The sequence below is a fragment of the Mustela erminea genome, chromosome 10 (assembly GCF_009829155.1).
Source record: "Mustela erminea isolate mMusErm1 chromosome 10, mMusErm1.Pri, whole genome shotgun sequence".
Taxonomy (NCBI): Eukaryota; Metazoa; Chordata; class Mammalia; order Carnivora; family Mustelidae; genus Mustela; species Mustela erminea.
In genome coordinates, this window is record NC_045623.1 from 61,941,579 (window position 1) to 61,960,842 (window position 19,264).

General features: G+C 41.1%; 1 protein-coding gene across 10 annotated transcripts in view; it reads right to left on the reverse strand.

Annotated features, from left to right (window-relative positions):
• The window catches only part of FGGY (FGGY carbohydrate kinase domain containing), a 520,049-nt gene that overhangs the window by 401,479 nt on the left and 99,306 nt on the right, over nucleotides 1-19,264 (reverse strand). For 3 of the 10 annotated variants that reach the window (XM_032301951.1, XM_032301949.1, XM_032301941.1), the window contains exon 1: nucleotides 6,330-6,437. The exons of 1 other annotated variant lie outside the window; for it this stretch is intronic. Coding sequence is in view for 1 of the 9 variants with exons in the window: in XM_032301939.1 (XP_032157830.1) it covers nucleotides 5,168-5,192 (25 nt within the window). In the remaining 8 variants the exon portion in view is untranslated. Of the gene's footprint in view, nucleotides 1-5,167; nucleotides 5,361-6,099; nucleotides 6,245-6,329; nucleotides 6,439-19,264 lie in introns of those variants that run through there. 6 more of the 10 variants (XM_032301950.1, XM_032301946.1, XM_032301942.1 and 3 more) reach the window with 3 other exon arrangements.

The following is a 19,264-nucleotide window of genomic DNA, read 5'->3' on the forward strand; positions in this document are numbered from 1 at the left end:
AGATATTAAAATGCTAATGAAGGATTATCATGAGCAATTTAGATATGTACAAATTCCTTAAAATACAGAAACTATCAAACCTCACTCAAGGAGAAAAAGATGATCTCAATAGTCTTATATTATTAAATCAATTGAATACTCCCTCTTCTCCACAAAAAAATAAACAAACTAACTCCTCGCCTAGATGGCTTCATAGGTGAATTCCATCAAACATTTAAGCAAGAAATACACCAATTCTATATAAACTCGTCCAAAAAATTGAGTTGGAGGAAACATTTACCAACTTATTTTATGAGGCCAGAATTATCTTGATAACAAAACTTAAAAGACAAGGTAAGAAAACTATGTCAATATTCACCATTAACACAGATGCAGAAATTCTTAAAATTTTAGCAAACAGAAGCCAACTAAACATAAAAAGGATAAAAGGTACTGACCAAGTGGGATTTATCTCAGGAAGACGTTTTACGTTTAAAAATAAATAAATAAGTAAATAAATAAACAAATAATCAATGAACGTAACTCATCATATTGAGGTTAAAAAGATCTTAACAAAAACAAAACAAAACAACAACAACAACAACAAAAAAAAACAACTGGGGCGCCTGGGTGGCTCAGTGGGTTAAGCCTCTGCCTTCCAGTTGGATCATGATCCCAGGGTCCTAGGATTGAGCCCTGCTTTGGGTTCCCTGCTCAGCAGGGTGCCTGCTTCCCCCTCTCTCTCTGCCTGCCTCTCTGCCTACTTGTGACCTCTTTCTGTGTCAAATAAATAAATAAAATCTTCAAAAAAAAAAAAAAGCAACCAACAATATACAACATTTATTCTTCACTAAAAAAAAAAAAAAAAATACAATGTCTCAGCAAAGAAGGAATAGACAGGAACTTCCTAAACCTTCCTAAAAGACATCCGCAAAATATGTTCAACTAATATCATACACCATAGTTAATGATGAAAAAAATGTTTCTCCCTAAGATCAAAAACAAGACAAGGTGTCTGCCCTCATCGCTTCCTTGCAAGAGTAGTGGTTCTAGCCAGTGCACTATATCAAGAAAATGAAACAGGAGGCATCCACACTGAAAGGAAGACATAAACTGTTATTTATTTACAATAACATGATCACCTACATAGGAAATCTGATGGCATCTGTAAAAAGTTCTTACAGCTGACAAGTAGTTGAGCAAGACTGTAGGATATGTGATCAATACCCAAATAGCCACAAACTGGAAGTCAAATTTTAAAAGATAATTACATTTACAATGGCATCAGGAAATATGAAATACCTACAGATAACCTGACAAAGATGTGCAAGACCTAGCTAATGAAAGCTGCAAGACATTGCTGAGAAAAATTAAGACCTAAGTAACTAAATAGATATACTGTCCATGCATCAGAACACTCAATCTTTATGATGTCAATTTGCCCCCAAATTAAGGTAGAGATTCACTGAAATTCCAATTAAAATCTAAACGGTCCATTTTTCTGAAATTGACAAAATGACTTGTGAAATTAATATGGAAATGTAATGGACTTAGAATCACCAAACAACATTTGAAGATGAAGGATCTATTCTACCTGACTTCACTACTTTTTACAAAGCTATAGTCATCAAGATTATGATACTGGGATTAAAACAGATGAAAAGATTACAACAACCAAATAAAACATTCAGAAATAGGCCCATATGTATCCGTAGTCGATTGATTTTAGCCGAAGGCACAAAGGCAATTCAACAAAGAAAGGATAGGCTTTTCAGCAAATGGTGCTGGAATAATGACACATGGGAAAAAATCAACTCTGTTCCATATCTAGTGTTACAGATTAACTTAAAATAACTCAAAATGGATTGTGGATTTAATGTAAAACAAAAACAATGAAGCTTCTTAAAAAAACAGAAGAAAATATTTGAGCGCTCAGGCTAGTCATGACTTCTTAGACACAATTACCAAAACCGTGATCCATGAAAGAATAAATTGATAAAACAGACATCATCAAAATTACAAACTGACAAATTAAGCTTCACCAAAATGGAGGACCCTGCTTATGAAAAGATACTGTTAAGAAAATGAAAAGCCAAGTCATAACATCGGAGAAAATATCTGCAAATTACAGGTGAAGTAAAGAACTTGTAATGAATACATACAAAAGCTCTCAAAACTCAGAAAAACAAAGAGCTTTTTTTTTTTTTTTTTAACAAATAGACAAAAGATTTCACAAATACCTCACCCAGGAAATCATGTGATATATATATGGGCAAGTAAGCACATGACAGGAAGCTTGAAAATATCAGTCATTAGGAGAATGTACATTAAAACCCGTGAAAAAAGGACTCCACATTATTAGAATGGCTAAAATTTAAAAAAAGAGACCACACCTGGTACTGGAGTCATCACAAGTTTCATACTCCAGTGAGGGGAATTAAAATGGCACAGCACAAGGGCGCCAGGGTGGCTCAGTGGGTTAAGCCGCTGCCTTCAGTTCAGGTCATGATCTCGGGGTCCTGGGATCAAGTCCTGCATCAGGCTCTCTGCTCAGCAGGGGGCCTGCTTCCCTTCCTCTCTGCCTGCTTCTGCCTACTTGTGATCTCTGTCAAATGGGTAGATGAAATCTTTAAAAAAAAAAAAAAAATGGCACAGCACTTTAGAAATACAGTTTCTTAGGGATGCCTGGGTAGCTCAGTGGGTTAAGCCTCTGCCTTCAGCTTGGGTCATGATCTCGGGGTCCTAAAACTGAGCCCTGCATCAAGCTCCCTGCTCAGTGGGGAGCCTGCTTCCCCCTCTCTCAATGCCTGCCTCTCTGCCTACTTGTGATCTCTGTCAGATAAATAAATAAAATCTTAAAAAAAAAAGAGAGAGAAATACAGTTTTTTAAAAAGTTAAACATATACCTACCATATGAACTAGCCATTCCACTTCTAGGTATTTAACCAAGAGAAATGAAAGCACCCACCCACAGAAAGATATATATGTATATGAATTGTCATGGCAGCTTTACTGACAGTAGCCAAAAAGCAGCAAATAATCCAAAAACCCATCAACAGATAAATAAACTACAATATAGCCATACAATGTATAAAAGGAATGGGGCCCCTGCGTGGCTTAGTGGGTTAAAGCCTCTGCCTTCGGCTCAGGTCATGATCCCAGGGTCCTGGGATGGAGCTCCGCATCGGGCTCTCTGCTTGGCGGGGAGCCTGCTTCCTCCTCTCTCTCCGCTGGCCTCTCTGCCTGCTTGTGATCTCTGCCTGTCAAATAAAATCTTAAATAAATAAATAAATAAAATTTCAAAATAAATGAAATGAACTCTGTGTGCACACTCACCATGGGATCCTAAGATGAAAAGCCACCAACGCAAAAAGAGATCTATATTGTATGACACCACAGATATGACGCCTAAAATAATATTAAATAATTTCTAGTGGCAAAAAGCAGATCACTGTTCCTGAGGGGTATCGGGTGTGAAATAACCAGGGAGGGAGGGATTATAAAGGAGCATGAGAAATCTGTATGGGTATTAAAAGTGTTCTTTATCTTAATTGTGATGATAGTTTCACAGATACCTACATATGTCAAAACATCTCGTGTTAGACACTTTAAATATATACAGTTTACTGTATGTCAAGCACACCTCAGTAAAGCTGTTGAAAAAAGCCCCAGCTGGGAATGCCTTTTCCTGGATGGTAGGCTAACTGCTACATTCTTTCTCCACACAGTACCTTCAATCAGTAGTTAATTCCTAATCATTCCACAGCCAACCTTTGAACCATGCAGGGGCTAGAGGCAATGACCTCCTGCAATGTCAAAAATCTGTATATAACTTTTGACTCCCCCAAAACTTAACTTTCTAATAGCCTACTTTTGATGAGAAACCTTATCCAAAACATGAGGTCAATTAACACATAGTTTGTATGTTATACGTATAATATACTGTATTCTTATCATAAAGTTAGTTTGAGGAAAAAAAGTTACAAAAATCCTAAGGAAGAGTAAATATATCTACGTAAAAAATCCACGTAGAAGTTGACCTGTATTCAAGCCCATGTTCTAGGGTCAACGGTATTCTCATCTCTCTCTCTCTGTCCAGTCCCAGAACTATTACCCTAACCCATCTCTCATCTGTACTATAAAAGTCTCTTCCCAGTCTGCACCTCTCCAATTCTCTTTCCACCCTGCAGCCAGAATTAACTTTCTAAAACACAAATCCATGTCACTTCAGACAGCTCCTGATGCTCAAACTCCCTTACTATGCCTCACCTGACCCTCCCTGATCTGGCCTTTTCACTTTCCCCAGCTTTCTTTCTGGTGATTTCCCATCTCATCCTAACCTATTCAGCCACACAAGTCAACAACAGGCCAGGTTGTAGAGTTTTGCACACACTGTTCCCAAGTCAAATAACCCCCTTCCCTTTTGTCATTTCCCAGCTCACTCAAACTGAGGCTTCCAAATTCTGCTCACAGCATTATCTCCTCCAGGGAAGTTTTCCACAAAACTCCACACCGGGCCATTTGCACTTCTCCCAGTTCCTGAGAATTTCCCGCATATCTTGCAATGGCACTCATCTTGGTATGGTATAATCTCCCTCATCAGATTAGACAGAAGCAGACTGAGTGAAAGAATAAAAGTGGAGACCAAGTCTTGCTCATCTTTCCTTTCCCAGAACCTGCCACAGTACCAGGCTCAGAATACACAGTGAACAAATGAATGAATGAACAGGTTTGGATGACCCCTTACATCACCACCTGGATTGATCCTGTATTTCTTCTAATAAAGAGATGGGCAAGGGAGGTTAAATGATTGTAGTACATGCTGGTAAAATGATTATTTCAAATCCCCTGGCAGGAGGCCAGGGGTCCCCACTCTGGCTGGGCAAGATTCATTACCTCAAACTGTTTTCAAAACCAGCTGGTAATTGACTGTGATTTGAACTAAGTGAAAGGTTACGGAAACGGAACCAGATTCCAGGAAAAGACAAGGCCCACAGCAAAAATTAACACAGCCTGGAAGAAGGCCCAGTCTCCTCCCAGTAAACTTCTTAATTTCATCCAGAAAGACACAGATCTCCACCCTCAGGGTTATTCCCTTCTCCTAATATACATGTTTTGATTTCCAAATCCAGCAAGGGAGGCTCCCAAGCTCCCTTCCCCTCAAAATCAATCTCCAGGCCCTTCTCACCCTCTCTGGTCTGTTCCCCCATCATCCTTAATCAACAGTCCTCTGGGCCTCCCACAAGCAGGTCCTCCTCAGCTGATCCCACCAAGAGCCAGGCCAGTGATCATCAGGCCAAGAGCCAGGCAGAGAGCCTCATTAACAGGAGACTCCCAGAAGACCAGGAGGCAACCAGAAGGCTGCAAGACCCAGCTGGCAACATAAAAAGTTAAAAAAAAAAAAAAAAAAAAAATCAGGATATGCGTTTGGTGGATCATTTAAAAAAAGCGTTTAAAAAAAAACGCAAGCAAAACAAAGCATAACTGTACCATCTGTGTAAGAGTCACAAACGTAGAGAAGACGTGCCTTCTTTCTTACTAATTTGCAATTCAAAAGTGTAAGCACTTCCACCCTCCAGATCTCCTATTTTAAAAAAATTAACCTAATGCCCTTCCATATTTTGGTAATGACTGACCCTTTCATTTAGGGACAAAATTAGTTAAGATTTGAGAAGTGCTCTCATGGAGAAGAGCCAAGGATTAGGGAAATTCACCATTTTTGCATCTCGTCAATCCTTCAAAGAAGGGAAATGAATTAAAAGGGAAAGATAAGCTTAGGCCTTTCCTACCCAGGATAGCTGTAACCAAACAGCGTTACACCATCTAAACTAAAATGCACCTCAAACATTACCACAAGCTGCTGAAAGCTTTTGAAGTTACAAGCAGCACTGGCCTTTACAATCCTTTAGGTAGCCAGATTTTTATTAAAAGTTCCAAACTGCCTGGGAAAAAATATCCTAAAATAAGGGCCCGGGGGATAGGAAAGAGTGAGGAAAAGGGGGAGCGAACACAGTTAACTGGACAGGAATGGCAGTGAACCCCGGGTTCCCGACATCTCAAACGCAGCCCTGAGGGATGCAATAGAGGCCGACCCTTGCCGTGAGTGGCCGGAAGCCTCACCCAGGAAAGGACACAGGGAACTCTACTTCGTCTCGGGGGGCCGAGGCTGGGCTGGCACGAGACTTTAGCGGCTGGAGGCGGAGGGCGAGCAGGAAGAGGCGGCGACTGCGGGAAAGGGGAGGGAAGCTGGGGCCCGGTGCGCTCTCGGGCTGGAGAACTTGGGCGCTACGAGCCTGCGCGCCTGCAAAAGCCCCTACTGCACACGTGGGACTGGGAGGAGGGTCACTTACTTGTCCAATCTGAAATTACATTTTAGCTAGCGGGGCTCTGCAGGTGGCCGCACCGAGCTGCACCGCGCGGGGTTGGGCGGTCCCCGAGGGCGACTGAGGCTGTGCCCCGCCCCCGGCCCCGCCTCCGCCGGGCGCGACCCTTGTAAAACGCGCCCTGATTGGTCCTTTGAACGGTTCCGGCGATTGGCCTGCGTGCCCGCCCCCGGCCTGGCTCCGCCGGCTGGGGGCGTGGACTTCAGCCTGCCGTGGCTCCTCCCACATCTAGTACTTTTAAAGGCACCGAGCTGACCCGCGCAAACTCTGCAGCCTCTGTTGCGCGTGTGTGTGTATGTGTGTGTGTGCGTGTCGAGTGTGTATCCTATGACCTCTTCCCGACCATTTGCTGAACTCCAGGACTGTTTTAGGCGGATATAATTAATAAAAATAATATTTTCTGAATGCTTATTTTATGCGAGGTCTTGTTTCTGATACTTTAAATGAGTTTACCCATCTAATCCTGTGGCCAGCCCTCTGAAGTGCGATCACAGTCTTCAAATCTACAAAGCAGATAGGTCCTGCCTTTGTCCATGTTACAATCTGTGGGCCCTGGGCACATCCACCTCATTTAATCCTCACGATGCTTGCCTTTCCTATAAATTAGGTAGTATCTGTCCTTATCTACAGATGCAAAGAGTCGGAAACGTTTTTTGCTTGTTCTGAAACACACAGCGAGTTACCAGGGAACCAGGAAGAATTCCAACCTGGGCTCCAATCTAAGCTGTTTCCCTTGAAAAGGCAGGTTCCCAGGCTCATGGGACCGGAGATTTGGAAGATAGTTTAGCAAGTCCCTGGAGCCAAACCCTTTGCTTTTTTAGAAAAGTAAACTGAGGCCCGGTAAAGGGAAGGGAGTTTTCAAGGATACAGCAGATATAAGAGGTAAGCCCAGGTAATAGCAGTGATTTCACTGAACTAGCCTATTTACCATGCGCATTAGAGTCCTTGTCTGCTGTTCTCATAACAACCCCTAAAATCAATAGATGCTCTTATCTTCATCATATAGGTAAGGATACTAACTCAGTGAGCGTGAGGTCCTATGATTAGCTATATCTGCTCGGGGTCCCGTTTTGGGGTCGTTTTCTTTCTTCTACACCAGTACTGCTCCCCTTTCATTTCCAACAAATATCCAAAGATCCAACTATGGACTCTCTGGGATGATAGGAGGGATCTGGGATCTGATTACTTACCACCTGGTAGAATTATAGTATACAATAGGAATAATAATATTAAGACCTGTTTATCTTAACCTATTGAGAGAACTATGAAGAGCAAATAAAGTAATAGTTATGGAAATACTTTTTAAAGTGTTAGATGCTGAATACACAGAACATGTGGTTTATAGATCTTCCCCAGCACATCCCAGGAATAGAACACGCAAAACACACTTGTTGCCTCATGAGCTATGGCAGGAGGTCTTATTTTGGCTAGACTTGAATTAATGTGGATTTGCTGTCTAGACTATGTATGTCTCTGTTTCTGGGCTTTTTGTATTCGATTTTTGGTTTGTTTCCTGTTGTCATCAAACTATCTTTAGTAGTAATAGCAATAATAGCACTGTGGCTAGAGCTCCAGTAGCTATTTTGGCCCATGAGAGAAACTTGGGAATAAAAGCCACGCTCAGCAAAGCAACGGGTGGGAAGGCTGGGGTTGCTGACACCGCCCCACCAGACCAACACCCACTGCTCATTTCCACATGAAAGAAAGACACTGCTGTCTTATGCAGGACCCCTTCATCCTGTGTCTTCTGTCACATGGGGCCAAACATAATCGTGACTGATACATATACCTTACCTAGTGCAAATCCTACAGCAAGTCTGTAAGGTGATAGAGGCACAGAGAGTATAAATACCTTGTTCAAGGTCATCCAGCCAAGTGTCAGAGGTGCGATTCTGAGACCGATTCTCACTCTCAGCTTCAGTTATGACCCACTGCCTATTATGAATGAATGAGTCCATTTTTTTCTATCTACTTCCATTCCATTCATTTATTCTAGGAGGTAGTAAACTTTTTCTGTATGGGACCAAATATTCAATATTTTACACGTTATGAATCATACCTTTTCTGTTCCAACGACTCAACTCTACCTTTGTCATGCAAAAACAGCCATAGATAATAGTAAATGTGTGACTGTGAAAAACTATTTACTAAAGCAGGCATGGGGTAATGTGGCCCCTGATTTTTTGATATTGATGTTTCATCACAAAAATGCATTAGAATTACATTCCAGAAGGTGGGGGATTGTGACATCACAGACACACCCCCACACTGTTGACCAATGTAAAGGGTGGTACATGACAGAAGATCCCTAAATTGAGAGTTGTGAGACTAGGCAGTGAGTTTATATCTGCCAGTGAAACCAGATCTATATCCTGCACCACCACTAGTTGCCTCAGTTTCCCTGGGTATGAGGAAGAAGTAACAATACAAATGCTATCCAGCCATCCCCCTTTTCAATGGCTGCAGTGAGGCTAAGACGAGATGATACACATGATCATATTTCGAAAGCTGTAAATATTAGCCAACTGTGTGTATATTTCCTCGTCTCAGGCATAACCATACATCCTCTTCTGTATTCTTCAGTTCCCGGTCCTTATTCTTATCATGGAATTCATAGAATGTATCAAATGCCTAGTAATTATTAGTGCATCTATTTATATCCCCTTTCCTCCTCTCCAGCTCTACATTAGGGGTTATTGCGTTGCATTAGGTCAGAAGACTTGATTATTGGAAAGTCTAGACACCCCTCCGAGTTATTGCCGGGCAGTGTGAGGATCATGCAGAGTCATTGTGCACTAGGCAATTCACAAGTCACAATGGAAAAAGCAGCACCACGGATTTAACCAAGACAGAAGGAAATGAGTTGTGAAACCCTGGAGCCAGCTGAACTAGAAGTTTGTGTAATTTCCTTCCTTCTCAGGAACACTTATGTAGAGCACCAGGACACACACACAGGAGACCTGGGGCTCCCTCTGATCACCCGTGAAGCCCTTGTGACTCTCCAGTGTCATTCTTTGAAGGCTTTTCCTTCCATTAGCAACCCACCCCCTCACCAGAGAAAAAATGGATTTTCCCTGAGATTCTTAGAGTCACAGCACAGAAATAGATTAGTTATTCATTTACTTATGAATTCATTTATTCATTCATACATTCCTGTATCCATTCATTAACAAAGATTTACTGAGTGCCTACTGTTGTAGGCACTAAAGAGATGGTGTTGAGAAGAACAGAGAAGAACAGATGTTGTCCCTATCCTCACAGAACTTACTGTCATGAAACAGACATTCAATAAATAAGCGTGCAGATATGTAATTGACTTGATTGCAAGTAGAAAGGGAAATAGGATACTGTGAGAGAAGGAACTAATTTATATTAAGGTCTAACTTAGATTGATGATTTTTGAGGAAACAGGGGCTTTATATACATAATATCTATATAACATATATTATACAATATATATTATACATAAATTATGTATATATAATATACATAATCTCAGGTCTTCAACAATACTATGATGTGGCTATTCTCACAACCATTGTACAGGATAGGGAAACTGAGGGTCAAGGAAATCAGGTGGCTGGTCTAAGGCTCTTACTAAGTTTGGAGCAGGCCGTGCCCTCTCCAATACTCCACAAATCCAGAAGGTGAAAAATTTCCTACCTCCCACCTTTGGACATGCTATGCCTCTTTCCTCCTTGAAAACCACCCCCTCCCTTCTTCTCTTATTGGGTTCATATTCTGCCTTCAGCATCTAGTGAAAGACCTATTCCTCTGCCGATTTGCCACTTCTATTTGAGGCTTCCATACATCTCTTTTGGACTCCTACAAGCATCCTTATCTACTGCTCACATGGTGCTGAATATAGGACACCTTGTAAAGGGAATTCTCTTTTTTATAGACTTGCCCTGATGTCCTTGCTCACAATCCCAGGAACAGCATAGGCCACTAAAGTCAGACAGACCTGGGCTCTTCTCCCCATTGTGCGTGTTTGCGGGGTGACCTACAAGAAGTTTCTTAGCCTCTCTGTATTTTATTTTTCTTAGAGAATATTAATATTGAACTTCTTGAGGTATACCCTAAAACTTTTGTCCCAGTGCTAAACAGGTACTAAGTGAACTGCAGTTCTCAGTCTTCCATCAATTTCCATTCCATAGATTAGAAACTTCTGGAAGGTAAGAACCATGCCTTCTACTTTATAGCCTCAGCAACTAGCACAGTGTTTCATAAGAGCAGTTTTGTGATTAGTGTATGATTATGGCAGTGATAGCTTTATCGGCCAGCTGGGTCCCTCACTGCTATGAAATTTGTTTTCTCCTGTCCTTCTTCCTTTCTTTCTTTATCAACTTAGACTCCTTTAAACCTTCCTTAAACTTGATCTTCTGGCAGGAACAAGTGCCACTGCATATACACTCTCTTTTTCTCAAATCTGTGCATCATCTCAGGAGGCAAATAACTATAATAGTTCACTGGAACCAAAAGAGATGGTCAATAAGGGGAAACCACTTGCTAGAATGGCCCACTGAGCTCTCCACTCTGACTACCACCTAGAGCCATACTTTATCCACAAAATCATGATTTTGTCCAGCCCTCATCTCTGAGGGATGCCCGTAGCTCATTTCCAAAGACAGGAGAACGTTCCAACCTAACTTTATTATTTACTGACTACTTACTACCTGTCCTCTGGCTGCCTGCCTTCATCTCTTCACTCAGCAAACATCTACTGAATACTGAGCACTTGCTAGAGCTGCTGCTATCATAAAAGCACAGACGAAGTGCTATGGGCACCCCAAGGCCAGTGAGAAGAAGAGGGGGTATGGAGTACTAGGGGAGAGGAAAGATTGCATTAACTTTCCGCTGAGTACTATGTTCTGTACCTCCTCGTGCAGTCTCAGTGATTCCTCCCGAACTCCTACGTGACGGGGTAGGGACTGCTGTTGAAGAAGGGAGGGCTCACAGTGGTGGAGCAACTTGCCCAAGGTCATCAATCACAAGACCACATGTCAAGCTGCCAAAGAGGGAGTTTCTGCTGAGGAGCTAAAGTGGGCAGAGAAGCTCATGCTTGATTTAAAGGTTTCTGATGAAGCAAGTCCTAGTAATCTCACTGATTTCAACCCACAGCCCCAATTTCCCCCTCTGGGTTTGAGCTGCTCACCCACTTCCCAGTTCCAAGGCCTCACTCACCATCAAAACCAATTCCACACCATCGGTATCTTTCTCCCCTATCACCACCCGATCACAGTCCCACAGCCTCCTGGCCATGAGTCATTTTAATAAAAGTGCAAACTATGTGATGAGCCATGGCAACAGCATGCAACCCTAAACCCCCACCAGTGTTTTTCAGCAACAAGGCAACAGGTGGAAGCAGAGTGTCCAGGGCCAGGAGATGATGACAAGGTCAAAAGAGAGGTGGGAGGCAGCCTGTTGAATGAGCTCGCGTGTAGTCTCAGGAACCGAGTCAAGGAGGGAAGCCCCTGGAGCCTGCACAGGATGCAGACTTTGGTTGGAGGAAGTGTGCCATGAACTTCTCTACGGTCATGTCATTTGGAAAGCATTAGAGAGCATTGGTTTGGGTAGTTCTCAGAGTTCCTACAGAGCAAAGGAGAGACTGAATGAACTTTTGTGCCTTCCAAAGTGTCCCCCTTTCCTGCCAAATTGTTCTTTTCCCCAAGACACAGGGTTAGTGGGGGCTGATATCCAGTCTCCACTCTGCTAGCCAAACTCTGTGCCTGCAAAGCTACTCTGCCCCACCAGAGAGGTCAACATTTCCCAATCTGCACAATGTATAAAACAGAATGTTGGTAGCTTTGTTCTCCTCCCAGCCCCCACCATGCATGCATGCAAACACATGTACACATACAGCCACACAACACAGACCCACAGACCCACACACAGAAGCACAATCATGTGCACATAATTGTACAAACACACCTGTAGACATCTATCCACACTATACACAGAGCACACAGACACAAGCACACATGCACACACAAATTCACATCACATACCACACATGCATAAATAGACACACACAAATGCAAATCAGACCACAATAGGGGGCACAAATACCCACAGACACAAATATAGTCACATGGAAATATAGACACATACACAAACCACACAAACACATGTACCCTCAGACACAAAGACACATACACATATAGTCTCAGACTCACTTTGTACACTCACCTATAAATAAATACACTTGAATATAGACACACAAACCACACAGATACATACACACAGAAGTATAGTTATATACAGACACACACATACATACGACTGTACCAGGAACAACTCTGTTTTATCAATTTGACATGACAAATTCTTTATGAAATACATTGGACAAATGTTCCACTACTGAAAGAAAGGGAATTAACTTGCTCTTTTAGAGGATTCATTTTTTTAAGTCCACTTATCAAATATTACTGATGACAATATGTAGAAATTAAATGATAGTGGGAAGAAAGGTACACTCAGCTATGATAATAGCAGGTCTTCTCATGACAGGAGTCTAGCAATTAATTTTGTTTTCTGCTTATATCATGATGAAAAATTTGTAATTTTCAATACTGTTTCATAACATATAGAATCAGGACCCCAGCAGGGCCTGGGTTGCTCAGTTGTTTGAGTGGCTGCCTTCAGGCTCAAGTCATGATCTCAGGTCTTGGGATGGAGCCCCATGTCAGGTTCCTTGCTCAGCAGGGAGTCTGCTTCTCCCTCTACCCCCCCCCCCCGTTGTTCATCTCTCTCTCTCTGTCTATCTTTCAAATAATTAAAAATAAAATCTTAAAAAAAAAAAGAAGGAGGATTCCTGCTTTATGGTTTATACACTTTCAGAACTTACAAGTATTGTAAGTATTGTATTGTACAAGTGTTGTAAGTATTGTACAAGTATTGCATTCTTCCCCTCTCAAAGGACTTCTGGAGCTGTGTAAAACATTATAGGGACTTGACTGTAAGGGTGTAACATTATTCAGGAGTATACTAGACAGGAACGTTTTGGTCATAAGAAATAAGAAATAACTCAGACTTGATTAAACAAATAACAAATATACAAACAAACCAAAAGGCAATTTACTGTCTCATATATTTTGGTAGTTCAAAAGGTAGGTAAACTTCAGGAAAGGCTGGATCCAGGGATATGGATTATGTCTTCAAGGATCTTTATTCTCCATTTTTTATGTCTCAATTCCTATGTTGACTTCATACTCAAGTAACATCAATTCCTGTGGTAACAAAGATGGCCAGCAATTGTTTTAGCATTACAATGTCCTTATGAATCTTGATGGGAGCTGGGTGAGTGTCTCTCCATGTTCCTATTTCTTGCAAGACTCCTGGACAAAGCTTTAATTGGCCCAGTTTTGATCATGTATCCATCCCTAGGGATGGATTAGAAAAAGATCATCTTCATGTAAACCAGAAAAACTGAATAATGAGGGTTGAGGATGATTCCCCAGAGAGATAATAGACAGAAAAAGGAATATTTATTTCCTCCTCACTACTTCTATATTCATGGGTCAAGATCTGTGCTGGAGGCTGGGGGCACAAGATAAAAAATGTTCATATTCTTTTCCTCTAGGAATTCACAGCCTGGTAATAGAAATGGCATGTAAGCAAATACTATAGGATGTGGAAAGCAATAACCACAAAATAAAAATCTGAAAAAGTAAACTTCAATACACAACACTGAGAAAATGAATAGGCAAGCATAGAGTGGGAAGAAATATTCATAAAACATTTTTATTTTTCAACAGACAAATACCCCAACCATTCCAATTTTTAAAAACAGGCAAAAAACCTGGGCACTTCATAAGAGAAGGCACATAAGTGGCCAATAAATCCATGAAAAGTTGTCCAACATTATTAGTTACCAGAGAAATGCAAATTCAAACCACAGTGAGATAACACTACCTAACATCCAGAAGGGCTAAAGTGGAAGAAATTGCCAACAAATATTGGAGATAATATGGAATAGCTGACCTCTCCTATATTCTTGGTGGGAGCATAAAATAGCTTAATCATTTTGTAAAATCATATATTTACACTATTTCCCAGCAATTTATGCCTAGGTATTAACCCAAGATAAATGGAAATACACATTTACAAAAAACGTTTATGTGTGAAAGTTCTTAGAAGCTATATTGTTAATAGCTCCAAACTGGAAACAACCCAAATGTCCACTAACACGAGAATGGAAAAACAAAGTGTGGTGGACCCATACTTAGTCATAAAAAAAGAATGAAGTACTGATACATGTAATGACATGAATGAATCTCATAGAAAGTATGTCAAGTGAAAGGAGCTGGCCATAAAAGAGTATCCACTGCATGACTGCACTTTCATGATGTTCTAAGCTAACAAGATGTGAAGTAATTTACAAAGGAAAATAAATGGCATGGGTTTGTCTGGAGGGTGCAGAGATGGAAGTTAGGAGGAAGACTGACATGAAAGGACCCGAGACATCACTCTAAAACAATGGAAATGTTCAAAATCTTGATAGATGTGTGGGTTACACAAACATACCCATTTGTAATTGTGCATTTCATTACATGTAAACTTCACATTAAATTAAATAGCTAGTTATAAATTAAATAACTAAAAAAAAATAGGGTAAAGAGTGATGGAAGGAGTAGAAAATCAGGAATAACACAATGTTTATAACTGTGGAAGCTGGATGATGGGTACATAAAGTTTTGCTAAACTGTTTAGTTTATTCTGTGTTTATTTGAAATTTTCCATAAAAACAAGTTTTTAAAAAGCAAATCAATACATATTTAACAATATGATGACTTCCATGAGAAACATACAAACCAAAACCACTAAACCTAGGGCAATTACCTGGCTGTGGAGTTAGCGGTGGGATCAAGGGATGAAAGTGGCTCTTGGAAAAGGCATTCAAGTAGAGAGGACATTGAATTTGGGAGTTACTGGCCAAGAAGGACTAATGTGGTTGGAAATGCCCAGAATAGCCAGTGAGCCATTAGAGAGCACTGAGGAGCTTCTATGACAGGGAAGCACCCAATTGTCAATGATGCTTATAGTTCTGAAACTCCCCTTCCCCCTCAGGAACCAGGGCAGCTGAGCGTGCAAGGTAGAGGAAGTACAGTCAGCACCTCCTACTCCAAGTGTCCTTGGATAGTCTAAGTCACAACCCTTCTCTGCACTTCATTTTCCTTACCTGTGAAGTAAGAGGATTCAATAAGATTGTTCCTAAGGTCTCTCCCAATGCTAGAAGGTTTTCTGCAGCAGCAAGCTAGTTGTGGCAAAGGAGGAATGAAACAAAGGTCTGAGAAACTCTAATTCCCAGACTTTTCCTACGGCTGCATTTCATGTATTCCAAGGTGCAACACTCTTATTTATCATTTAACATCCCAGAAATCAAGGCATGCCTTATAACCAATGACATCAGATGGCCAGGTTTCAGCGATGCCATAGTCACATTTCCTGCCTGGAGGCCCTTGGTTATTATTTTGGGGTAAAATGACTGACAACTGCAGCCTTTGACGTTTTAGTCAACAAACCACCTGTGGACCTTCGGAGAAAAAAATGTGAATTGCAGTTGTTTTCTGGAAAACTTCTACTCATACCTTCTAGTGGAATAAGAAAATGGCACCAACATCAGAATTTGCAAACTGGTACCAGCGGGCTGACAGAATCTTCCCAAAACAACAGCATTCGTTGAGGAAGTGCTGCATTCCGAGACCCTCTCAAGGACTCAGCTGACAATATTGTGTGTGAAACGCATCAACAGCTCAGCCAAAAGAGTACTGTGGAAGAGGTGAACCATTCTGTGTGTGAAGAATTCTCTGTAATATTTTCACCAACGTATTTTGCTTTTATTTTCCTTTTTACATATACCCAAGGGTGATACGTGATTTTAAAAATGCATGTCTAAATAAGTCTAAAAGACTCTCATTCAAAATATATCTAAATCATGTCTACTCATGTCTAAAAGATTTTTCCATATTAATAAACTAAACTAAACTTGAAGTTATTAGAAAGCATCTTACAGCTTAACTGGTGATGCTTTTACTTTCTAAGAGATATGCAAATTAATAGTTTAGTTGGTAGTCTTAAGTGTGATAAATTATGATAGTGAAACCTAATGCCTGCCCCAGCCCTCACTTCCTGCTTCTCTATACTCTTTTAAGGCTCTAGATAAAGTATCATGTCGGAGGGCTTTCTATACTAGGAGCTGTCCGCAAGGCTTTGCAAACATCCCCTCACCTATCACACAATAACCTTATAGGAGATACCATTATCATAGCCTTTAATGTTGAAGAGACTGAGATACCTTGTCCAAGGGCACATAGTTTGCATCACTTCCTTTCTGAAATTAGTGGAAAATCACAAACTGAACTTTTCTCAGCTTAGATAAGCTTTCTAGAATCTGTAAATAAACAGCAATGCGTGGAGCCCCTGTGACTTGGGGCAGCACCGCAGAAGGTTCTCAGGCTTAGAACAGGCTCTCACTTATCCTCAAGGGAGGTCAGCAGCACACAGCAGCACAGAGACAAGCTTTGGAGTCAGGCAGAACCAGGTCTTAATCTCAACTCTAGATGAGTCCTAGAGGAGGACAAGAAAGCTCAGAGAGGTTAAAATAACTTGTTTATAGGACCAGCTACACAATTTTCAGTGCCTAGGGTAAAGTAAAAATGCAGGGCCCCATCTGAGAAATTGTTATAAATTTCAAAATGGCAGAGCACCTGGGTTGCTCAGCTGGCTAAGTGTCTTCCTTTGGCTCTCAGGTCATGATTCTGGGGTCCTCAGATCAAGCCCCTTGTTGGGCTCCCTGGTCAGCAGGGAGCCTACTTCTCCCTCTCCCTCTGCCCCTCTACTGAGCTCATGCTCTCTCTGGCATGCCCTCGCTCACTCTCAAATAAATAAATAAAATCTTTTAAAAAAGAGAATTTCAAAATAGCAACAGCAAAACATTAAATAAAGTTCAGAATCCTTCTGGGCATGGTTTTCCCCCTACCCTCAACCCCATAACTGCCCAGGTCATATGCCCATAAGGTTGGTCCAGCTTGCTTAAGCTAGTAAGTGGTGAAGCTGAGACTTAAAGAGCACTTTTTGATCCAGAAGTTCACAGTCTCAATTTATAAGTAACTCTACACTGGGAGTGCCCCAGATCAGAATGATTCTGACACCCATTCCAGATCGTTCAGATTGGCTAGGCATTGCCCTCAGCCTCTACCCCATAGAGGAGCTGAGAGACTCAAATGGAAACCAGAAAATGATGAGGACCTCAGAGATGCCTAGGTAAAAGTCATTAATCTAGGACAGAAGTGTGACAAGTCTTATTGTCCTCTGCCTGCCTCTGGTTTTTCAATTAAGACCCCACCCTTTGAGAGGGTTCTAGGCTAATTAGAAAAAATGTGGAAGAACGTAAGCAGGATGGTGAAGGAACTGCGCACAAGGGTTTATGAGATTGTAAGTGGTTAGCCTGTAGACCAGAAGAATCACAGTTGCCATCAACTCTCTTTCCTTCCAAGACAGAAGCTCTGTGAGAAGTGAGCTCTCCCCTGCTTACCCCAAGTGTCTGGCATAGTTCCTAGGCCCTAGTTAATGCTAAATAAATAGTAAATGAAGCAATTAATTAAACAGTTTGCTGAACGTCTGTCAAGTGGAAGAGGGATTAGATGTGGTTTTTTTCCCCAAGGAGGAGCATCAGTTCCAATGGAATAGACAGGTATTGACTCTCAGATAGAGGAAAGCTCTGCATCCCCAGGATGGAACAGGCTCCCAGGTCCCCTTCAAAAGAGGGACTCAAGTGTGGAGATGTGACCAGGGTATTCCCCAAATGCATTTCCTAGAATACCAGAAATAGCAAAGAGGTTTCTTCTCCTAAGGTATTTCCAACTGATTGATGGTGGTAGCTACCTCCACTTCTGTGGGAAAATTGCTCACGTGGAAGGTCAGAGAGAAATACTGTTGTTCTTGAGACATCTCTCTAAACCTTAATGTTTGTGAATCCATGACCTTGTATATTTTATTCAACCCAGAACACTTGGGTAAAGCTAACTTCAATGCTCCCATCAATGTTAGGTCAAGAATGGAGACTAAGTTCACCAGAGTTCATCTCCATGTTTAGCCAGACCAACCTGCAACTCTCCTGCTTTCAGGAGAATTTTCTACCCTAATTGGGACAGTTGTTTGAAAGACATCATCATTTAATTCTGATTAAATCTGTAGTTGTGGGGGTTTTGAGGGTTCTTTGTTTTTTGTTTTGTTTTGTTTTGTTTCAGTTTGGGGCTTAGATACTGTCTCTATAATATCCAACCCTACTGGGCAATGCTGGATGTCAGATTCACAGCACTTACAGACATCTGTGGGGAGAGAACTCTGAATAAATCTGTCTAAATAGTAATGATGAATTACATTACTTCATAGTGATGTTAACCTTTGGAGGCAAAAGTCCAGACAGGTTGAGGAATGGAAAATGAGGACATAAGTGGGGGGACAATTCCATTAGCTGTAATCAAGAGAAAAGGCCAAAAGGGGATTAAAATCTATAGCATGTTCAAAAAGGGCAGAGACTAAACCACTCCAACTTTGAAGAGGAAGGATTAAATATTTGCCATTGTTTCCTGTTTCTTCCACCAAAAGAGTTTATTAATTTATACTTAACACTCTGCCTGCCTCACTTAGCAAGAGTTTTTAAAATGAATGATAGCCTTACTTATTTAAAACCGAGGAAAAAATAATCTGCCAGTACAGTTCCCATCTCCTCTAACCCTTATTTTATATTTATTTAGATCAGGGATTTTAAGCCAGGAGATCCAAACACTCCATTTTTAAAAATACAATCCAGAAGGTCGCTACAACTTTATTAGAATTTTAGATTATACATACACACACACACACACACACACACACACACACACATATATATATAT